This window comes from Dinoponera quadriceps, unplaced genomic scaffold (assembly GCF_001313825.1).
Source record: "Dinoponera quadriceps isolate SergipeBrazil2010 unplaced genomic scaffold, ASM131382v1 scaffold1001, whole genome shotgun sequence".
Lineage (NCBI taxonomy): Eukaryota > Metazoa > Arthropoda > Insecta > Hymenoptera > Formicidae > Dinoponera > Dinoponera quadriceps.
In genome coordinates this window covers 391-10570 of record NW_014555078.1, presented here as the reverse complement: position 1 = coordinate 10570, position 10180 = coordinate 391, and the positions used below count along the sequence as shown (strand labels likewise).

Below are 10180 nucleotides of genomic sequence, written 5' to 3'. Positions count from 1 at the left end.
ACGATTGCGAACAGAAATCATGTTTTAAATAATGTAGACAGATAATTTTCTTCATTAGGGAATAAGTGACATATTAGTATGTCGCACATAAACATTTACATATATAAACAATTGTAAGAAAGAAATGTAAGCTTATGATATCTAGAATTTAACATCATTATTTTTAAATTTAACTTATTATATCTCCGAAACAGCACCTCCATATAGTTGTATAAAAAAAAATTACTCAGAATTTTACTTTTTATGACTGCGACGTTCCACCTTTCGCTCGTTAACTTCCACCCTTCGAGGTGGGAACGTCCTTCCGGAGCAGTGTGAGAGGAGACCGGTCAGGGCGAGCGGTCAGCTCGTTGACGCGGCGGTTTTGGTCCTGGATTGGCTCGCCGGATTGCCGGGTTCGCCTAAAGAGTATGCGAGAAAGTTTTGGTCAACAAAACGTTTATTCGCAGATACAGACTTGTATGCGAGCGGATGTTAGCTCGGTATTTCAATTAACAATCTTCTTGTACGACGTTAGATGCGTCGGAGCGTGTTGCTGCTGTCGTCGGTCGCGTGTCTGTTTTGACAGATCAGTTGATCTTTTACGTTTCGCGGTGAGACGGTGGCGCGAAACGACAAAAGCGGTTTGGTAGACGCGACGATATGTATACGATTGCCGCTCGAGCGACGATCGGACGAGTCGCGGGGAGCGGGCGCGACGTTTTGAACGCACGGCTAGTGTTGTCGCTGTTCTGACAATACAATTCTCCGCGATATTTTCCACGATGTCTTTTAAATGCCACAGAGAGTGCAATCGGTAGCCACGCGCAGGTGATACGGAAAAGCGGTGGCACTCACCGTGCCCAGAGGCCCCGCGGGATCGGGAACGTTGCGACAATCAGGAGGTACCCGCGTTATCGGGTCTCGCTCCTGTGGTGTCGTGTGCTCTACGTGGGGACTACGGCACCGGGAGGTCGCAAGAGAAGCGCGGCGTGACGGAAACGGTCGGCGTGCTCTCGGCGGCGCTTCTTCGTCAGGAGAGTCGGGGCAGAGAACGCTCGGCGGAGACGGCGGACGACGTCACTCCCTTGCCCGTTGACTCCTCCGTTAAAGCTCGCTCCCGCGGATTCTTACTACTAGTACTCGCTCGCTTGGTTGCCCGCATGCAACCTGGCACGATAACGCGAGGGACCCTGTGTCCCTTTAAGACGGTGGTAATTCGGTCGAGACCACTTAGTCCGAGACTTGATCGAGAATACTCGGCAGAGACGGCGAAGTCGACACCCGGACTTGTCTGGCCGGATGTCGGCCGGTCGCAGGTCGGTTAGGAACCGGGAGCTCCCGGTGGAGGCGGTAGTATACCGTCCCAGGGAAGGATGGTGAGTGCGGCTGCAAACACGCATCTGGGACGGCGCATACACCGTCTCGGTTCCTCGGCAAAAGGAGGTCGGGATCCCGAGCAGCCTGCGATCGTGTCGATCTGGCTGACTCCGGTGGAATCGGTTCCCGAAGCCTCCGCCGGTCGGATTATATATCCGATGGAGGCTGTTTGTTTATGTTTGTTGGCACGCACGTGATCACGTTCTTGGCGGAAGCGCGTCACGTGCGTGTCGTGTAGTTTAGGATGGCGCAAAGCGCCGGTGAGCGATCCGACGGATGGTCGGTCGGGTCGCGGGGAGGGTGATGATTCCAATGCGCAGTTACATAACAATTCAAAATGAAAAAAATTGATGACGTGTGACTTTTCCTATTGGGAGTACAAATTAGTTCGGTCCATTTTTGTGGTCAAAAATTCATTTATTTCAGAACAAAATGAATGAACAGATTAATCAAAGTATTGTCCATCGCTGGCTACTACTTTTTCCCACCTCCCAAGCAATTTTCGAATTGCATCTCGAAAAAATATCTCGTCTTTTGAGGCGATCCAAGTTAGAAGCCAATTTTCGATTTCTGCGAAAGAAGTGAACCGGTGTTATCATGCAGAAAAACAACTTATTATGTTTTTGCTCGAATTTCGGCCGTTTATCTCGTAATGCATGGCTCAAACGAATCAATTCTAGCTCATACCAATGGCCCGTAATGGAATTGCCAGGTTGTAGCAGAGTAATGCCTCCAATTCTTTGTCTTCGAATTTTCTCGACTGTCCAGAGCGAAGCTTGTCTTCAACGCTGAAATCACCATTCTTGAAACGTCGAAACCATTCCCTACATGATTTATCAGTTGGAGCATTGTCATCATAAACTTTCACAAACATTCGATGCGCTTCAGCTGTATTTTTCTTCCAATTAAAGCAGAAAACTAAAACCTCCCGCAAATGCTGCTTAGTTAACACAAAATTTGACATATTCAACACAGTAAAAAACAGGGGTTTTGTGTATAACTCAAAGCAATATAAACTGCATATTATTGACAGATGTCTAACATCTCTGAAACGACCGAAATCAGCTGTCACTATGAAACATTCATAAAAGCCAGAGCCATTTTTTGAAAACGAGCCGAACTAATTTGTTCTCTCAATATATATGTTCTTTATATATTAAAAAATCAATAGAATATAACAAACTAGCGTTTCTGTATTTTGTTGATTTAACGCAGGCTTTTGACACAGTAAAGCTGAAATATGTGGTGCGTATACTCCGAGAGAAGCAAATAGATCTAAAAATAACCAAACTAATAGAAGAAATGAACATAAATATCACCACAGGGAATAAAATGGATAACGAATGCACACAGGAGAACACAGGAGAAATCCTTGTAGCCGCAATTATCCGTCAAAGACAGCTTGAGTCCCATTTTATTTATCATTATCTTAGATAAAAGTAATGTAAATGTAGAAATTACCTGAAAAATGAGGGATATCTGTTGGGAAATGACGAGATCAAAATATTATTCTATGTAGACGATGTAGTTTTCATAGCAAAGAAAGACAAAGACAATTTACAATGATTGCTATTTGAATTCAATTAACCCTTTGCACTCAAGGGCTCCGGAGAATAGCCATTTAAAATTTGTCTTCAAACTCGAGAGCTCTGCTATGGAGACAATGCAAATAACTTTTAGTTCATAACATAAGGACAAAGACAAATCGTAAAAATTATTGTGTATAGGATATTCCGCTCTTGCTGTTTGCATTTAAGTTTGAAGAGTTTGAAGACAAATTTTAAATGGCTCCGCTCCAGAGCCCTCGAGTGCAAAGGGTTAAATATTATACAATGTGAAGATATCGGTTACAAAAACGAAGTTAATGGTCATATCAAAAGACCCCATCAGATATGATCTGGTAGTTGATGACCGAATAATAGAACAGATATTATCTTTTATCTACCTAGGAATCAATGTTTCTTACAATAGTAACATCATAAAGAAGTACGAACAAAAGCCATTAAAGCAGCTGGTATCACCATGGTTATCTCCATGATATCAAATGGAAAAATAAATTCATATCCACTAAAAACAAGGTTCGGATTTACAAAATCGCGATATGCCCAACATTTACATACGCAGCGGAAATAAGGGCAGAGACATTAAGAACCAAACAAATCATAAGATCAACGGAAATGAGAACACTGCAACTGATAACGAGAGTCACATTGCAGAACAGGCTCAGCAATGAGGAGATAAGGCAGAGATGCGAAGTGCAGCATGTGAAGTGATAGATACGAAGGAGCAGACGTGAATGGAATGCACATGTAGAAAGAATGCAAGTAAACAGTCTGGCTAAAATAGCCAAGATCGGCAAAACAAAATCTAGGAGACCGTCGGGACGCCTGTCCAAACGATGGATAGAATCATGGATAGAAGCATGGATATCCACCTCCCAAGAAGAACATTAGCATTAATGATGGAAAGTATATGGCTAAATTTAGGGCTTGCCCGAAATTAAGAAACGAAGTAAATATTTTAGCTTAATTACGAATTTGCTTAACGACAGTATTTGCGAACGCGAGTCCCAAACTTACCTGTATATCAGCGATGCAATTCAGGAACCGGAAGGATCGCTTTGCTCTGACGCGGGTGTACACAGAGTGGTCCTAATTTAGGTCAAGATACTTAAATTCTTTACCTGGGATGGGATCGCAAGCGAAATAACTGGGGAAAGAGTGATGAATGCGCGAAGGATTTTGAATAAAATAAAATATTAGTTGACTAACAATCTCCTTTATTGAATTACGTTTATTGATTAACAACGTAAATACAAATAAAATAATAAATGAATAAGAAATTTATAACGGAGTATATATTTACTTTGTACAATTTTATTTGTATAAATGGTACATTTAATCGCGTGAGCAAACGTGTATGTATTTGTAAGTATGCATGTAGGATTTTTAGGGGAAGATAATGATTTAGGGGAAGGAGGGTGTGGTAAGGAAATTTCGGACGAAATTGATGAGGCAAAGGATAGGTCTGGGATGTGAAGTCTGAGTGATGGGGAGCGGGAAGCTAGACGAAAGTTCCACGGTGGTTCGGGGGAAGTAGGAAATGTACTTCATGGGGACCGTGGTGGTAAACAATGTGGAAAATTTAAGACGGAATTCGTGGAATTTATTGAGGGAGGGGGGAGATGGCAGGATATGGTATGTATGAAGGGACTAAAAGAGAATGATGAGTTAGTGACGGAGAATTGTCCGGTGTAAGTAGAATTTCCGAAATGTACCTAGCGTGTTCCACTAAAGACTCAAGATCAGCAATGAGCAAATTTCGAAACGACAATGCATGGGCCTGACACCTATCCTCTCCATGCGGGGTATTCACTAGATAGATATCAAGGAGAGTTAGTAAGAGGAAAGATGGGGAAGGCCAGGTGGAACAATGCTGACTGAAATAAGTACTTACTCATTTGGTTGAAGTAGTGAAGTTTTACTAACAAGGGAAGAGTCGGAACAGAATCTCATTGATTTTAATGGACCTTGGAAATATTATAGAGAATTAAAAAAATAAAATACCTGTATTTCATTTTAGCGATGTATCTCGACGTTTAGGAGTTGAAACAACCGCTTGAAGAAACAAAAGTTTTCATTTTTAGTAAATATTTTCTAAAGTATGAAGTATACGAAAAATTGTCTTATACAAAAGTTTTGTAGCCTTTTATACTCTTTGCAACGATGTATTCAATTTTTTTTAAACTGTAATTTTTTAACCACTTTTCCCCTTTTTTCTACTTTCGAAAATTTTTACATTTTTACAAATTTTTATATTTTTAGCAAGAAAAATTATAGAGCATTAAATGCCAAATCCAACCATATGTAATAATAGAAAGTTTCCACAATTAAATCTTTGTAAAACGACATGATATTATTGTGCAATTGGTGGTACAGTCATTGCACAGTGCGAATAGGTAACTACCATTACGTTGTGTTATTTTTCTTCAAATATGCTTTACAACTGCTTATGCATATTTCTCATACTGCAGAATGACAACGAATTAATCCTTATGTTATATTGTGCAACGTATTACACGAAATAAAATCGTGAAATGAATTTGCAAAAACATTTTAAGTATTAAGTTTCACTCGCTATTTGATAAATTTGAATATATAATAATAGTACGAAATATGTGTAACGTCGTTGCTATTTGAAAAGAATTTTATTATTACACTAAAAGTATACATCTTGAATAAAATGTGTGTGAAATTGATATTCATTGCAATCTTAAAGGTAAGTTAATACAAAATCAAGGTGAATTAAAATAAATCTGCAAAGAGTGAAGTACAGAAACACAGATTCTATTACTTTTGCAATAGACTAAATGTGTAGTATGATAATACAACATCATGAACATAGTTGCTAAAAGAGATATATAACAAAAATGTTATACATAACACTTTCGGATGTCACGTTCACCAAATTAGAATCATTAGACGAGAGTTTAAAGATAAATTAAGGTTTCTTTAACCCATTAACGCCCACGGGACACATTTTTCACCGTTTATTTCAGAGCTCTCTAGAGGGTATCAATTCTGGCCTAAACATTTTTTTAGTACATGTGTTTTGAAGATTTTTTATTGATCTTTATAATGATCATTGTTAATATCAGGGAAAAAATTTTTTAACCCTCAAGAATGAGATTAAAGCAAAAAAACACGAAAAATGAAAAAAAATTTCTTTAACTCCATTTTTCTTCTACTTATCGTTCTGCAGTCACCTCAAAAGTGCAAAAAAAGTGTCTTCAGCATCTCAGCTTTAAAAAAACCATTTTTTGAGTTTAAAAATCTCTTCTGGATGATCCAAAATGGCGCCCGGAATGAAAAATTTCATTCAAAATCTTTCGGGCGTTTTAAGTACAGAACTAAGAGGTTTAGCAAAAAAGTTACAAGAATAAGAAGTTCTTAAAATTCATCAAAGAATATACTGAAGTCGTTTCAAATATTTTTGTTAACATTTTTTGGAAATTTGTTTATGCAAAATTATTGAAAATTAAAAAAAATTTTTTTTAGTTTTGGAAAAATTACTTTGTATTCTCTGATGAATTTTAAGCACTTTTTATTCTTTACTATTTTTTTGAAAAGTTGATACTTATCGAGTAAACAGATATGGAAGGAGGAAATGTTTTTCTACACTTGCTTTAGCTTATTTGTACTCCGGTTGAATTTCTTTTATTATTTTCTTTTACATTCATGTATAAATTTATAATAAATAAATANCTTTGATGCATTTTAAGCACTTTTTATTCTTTACAATTTTTTCGAAAAGTTGATACTTATCGAGTAAACAGATATGGAAGGAGGAAATGCTTTTTTACACTTGCTTTAGCTTATTGTGCTCCGGTTGAATTTCTTTTATTATTTTCTTTTACATTCATGTATAAATTTATAATAAGTAAATGAAAGAATAAATAAAGTGCATTCGCAATATATTTTATTTTCAAACAAAGTTTTGTAGTTTCAATGTTCTAGTTTCAATAAAATAATTTTAGATTTTTGCAATTTTCTCATTTTGCAATTTTTTCACGAATGAAGTAAATTTGTAAAAAATTGATTATTTCATTCGTTCGACTCCTCCATCAACATAGAAAATCTAGATGTAATCAATTATTGTGAGAAATAATCTATTATTGTCACAACGTTTCTTTCTTTATTTAAAAATTTCGAATGTCAAAGTGACGATGCCAAAATGAAAAAAAATCCACCTTAAGAATGTTCATCATTGTCCTCCAGTAGAAAAAGATCCAGTAGAAAAAGATCCTTCATTTGAAGTTGTAGAAAATGTAAATCACTGTGATGTTATGTTTTCCCCGATCCAGATGATTCTGGAGAGTCGGNATTATTGTGACATCGTTTCTTTCTTTATTTAAAAATTTCGAATCTCAAAGTGACGATGCCAAAAAGAAAAGAAAATCCACCTGAAGAATGTTCATCATCGACCTCCAGTAGAAAAAGATCCAAGAGACCTTCATTTGAAGTTGTAGAAAATGTAAATCACTGTGATGTTATATTATCCCCGATCCAGATGATTCTGGAGAGTCGGAAAATGATTATTCGGATGATGATGATATTCAACTAAACGAAAGCTATTCTACATCGTTTGATTCAATGTCCCCTAGTTCTTCATATAGTAATATATATGATAAATATAATAACTCTCAAAAAAAGTTAGAAGAAAATCATGACTTTGATTGAGTAAACGGAGAAAAAATGTATACAAACTTTCTCACAAATAAAATATTACTCTCAACTTCAGATAAAAACTTGATTTCAAGAAGTTCTCCTGCTGATATCTTTGAATTTTTTGTTTCCTCACAATTAAAAGCATATCTCATTGAAGCTACAAAAGAAAATGGCTACAATTTATCATTGAGAGAACTAAATATTTTTCTTGGCATTATAATTTTATCGTCATATAATATGAGAAAATCGCAACGAGACTATTGGTCGACAGATCCGTATTTGACATGTGATATCGTTACCAGATCTATGAGTCGAAATACTTTCGAAATAATAAAAAGTAAACTAAAATTTTGCAAATTGGAAGATAAAAATGATTCAGATAAAGTTTATCGCGTTCGACCAACAGTGGAAATTTTCAAAAAGAATATAATGAGATTTGGTTTGTTTTATACAGCATTGTGAATTGATGAGATAATGGTCAAGTATTACGGTAGATGTAAATTGAAGCAATTCATAAAATCTAAGCCGATACGATTTGGTATAAAACTTTGGATCTTGTGTAGCGTGAATGGATATGTTTTTAATTTTGATATCTATTGTGGAAAGAATGAGGAAGTTGACAAGTTATCTAAATGTGCATTAGGAAGTAGAATTGTTCTGCATATGCTTGAAAACTTATTAAAAAATACTTCTTTTCTCAAACTTCATCAATTTCATGTCTATTTTGATAAATTATTCTGTTCTCCAGACTTACTAGTCCATTTGAAAAAAATAGGACTTCAAGCAACCGGTACAGTAAAGGAAAACAGAGCAAGTGTGACAAACGTTTTAGAGAAAAAGGCACCTAGAGGTACTTATGCAGTGCAAAATGATAAAAATAGAGGAATCAATTTTATCACTGTTCAAGATTCAAAACCAGTTTCTATACTATCAACCGCAGCTAGTATCACTCCACAAAGTAATGTAAACAGATATATTAGGTGGTAAACTTAGTTCCTGCGATTTTTTTGTTTAAAAAACTCATTTATTTCGACATCAGAAGCAAAAAATACATTAATCGAAGTATTTTTCCTCGCTAGCTATACATTTTTCCCATCTTTCGGGCAACGCGTAGATTTTGCGACGATAGAACGATTGGTCTTTTGATGCAATCCATTCGTCGATCCATTTTCGCACATTCTCGTAATTTCTGAAGTGTGTATCTACCAAGCCGTGCTGCATCGACCGGAACAAGAAATAGTCCGAAGGAGATAAGTCTGGTGAATACGCTGGGTGCGGGAGAACTTCCCACTCGAGCTGCAGTGTTTCTTTGACGGCTTTGGCAACGTGTGGTCGAGCGTTGTCGTGCAAAAGCATGACTTTACGTCGATTGCTGGCTACTGCTGGCCTTTTTTCCAACAATGCTTCATTCAGACGGTTTAATTGTGATTGATATCGATCCCCCGTAATACTTTCGTTCGGTCTAAATAGCTCATAATAAACGACGCCGTGCATATCCCACCAAATGCAAAGTAATGCTTTGTGGCCATGAATATTTCTCTTTGATGCGGATGTCGATGGTTGGCCAGGGTCTACCCATAATTTTCTTCGTTTATGATTATCGAAGTATATCCATTTTTCATCGCCAGTCACTATGCGCCACAAAAAACTCTTCTTTTTCTGCCTGGCGAGCAGAGAAATAGAGATGTTTAAGCGGTTCGCAATGGCATTTGCGGTTAATTCGTGTGGTATCCATTTTCCCTCCTTTTGAATTTTTCCCATTGCATGTATACGTTTGGAAACAGCCATCGGAGTAACATTTAATGCTGCAGACAATTCTTGGAACGTTTGAATAAAGTTTTTGTCCAATAATGCCTGCAAATCGGTGTCTTCAAACTTTTTCGGTTGGCCTGAGCGTTCTTTATCATTGACATCAAAATCACAAATCTTAAATCGCTGAAACCATACTTAGCATGTTCTTTCCGATGGAGCATAATTGCCATAAGCTTCGAAAAGCAATTTATGAGCTGCAGCTGCAGTTTTTCTCAAGTCAAAGTAATGAAGCAGCATATGTCGAAAAAACAACTAATCGCGTTCTATATTTAATCAAAAGAAATAATAGCACTGCTCACTTAAATGAATCTCTTTGCACTGAATTTTATTGACAAATGTCTAACCTCTAAAATGCAGCCAGTTTCAGATGTCAAAATAAATTACACATACAACTAACGTCATGTGAGCCGCAGGAACTAAGTTTACCACCTAATAATATGGAAGAAAAAAAGGAAGGAGTTCTATCATTTCCTAACGCATTTACAGTATACAATAAATACATGGGTGGAGTTGACTTACACGACCAGTATTGTAATAGCATCTTGCACATTATTCGATCTAAAAAATCGACGTGGATAACACGGGACCACAAAATGGTTTTGGGAGTCTACTGGAATTCTAATAAGGATAATTTATGTTTTTGGGGTCGCTGAACACGAATCCATTCGCAAAATTGAGCCAGCACGTCAGGATTTGAAGTAAAATTTAAAAAATGGTAAAAAATCTGGAANAAAAATCTGGAATTTCTGCATAAATTTCGTTCCCAAATGTACAAACCCCAA

General features: G+C 37.0%; 1 protein-coding gene across 1 annotated transcript; it reads left to right on the top strand.

Moving 5' to 3' along the window:
- Positions 1-8060: 8060 nt before the first annotated feature.
- On the top strand, positions 8061-8544 carry LOC106742982 (piggyBac transposable element-derived protein 3-like; the record flags this gene model as incomplete). Its single annotated transcript, XM_014616403.1, has 2 exons — positions 8061-8232; positions 8335-8544. Coding segments are annotated over exons 1-2 (382 nt in total), but the record flags the coding sequence as incomplete, so codon positions are not given.
- Between the last annotated feature and the right edge of the window lie 1636 nt (positions 8545-10180).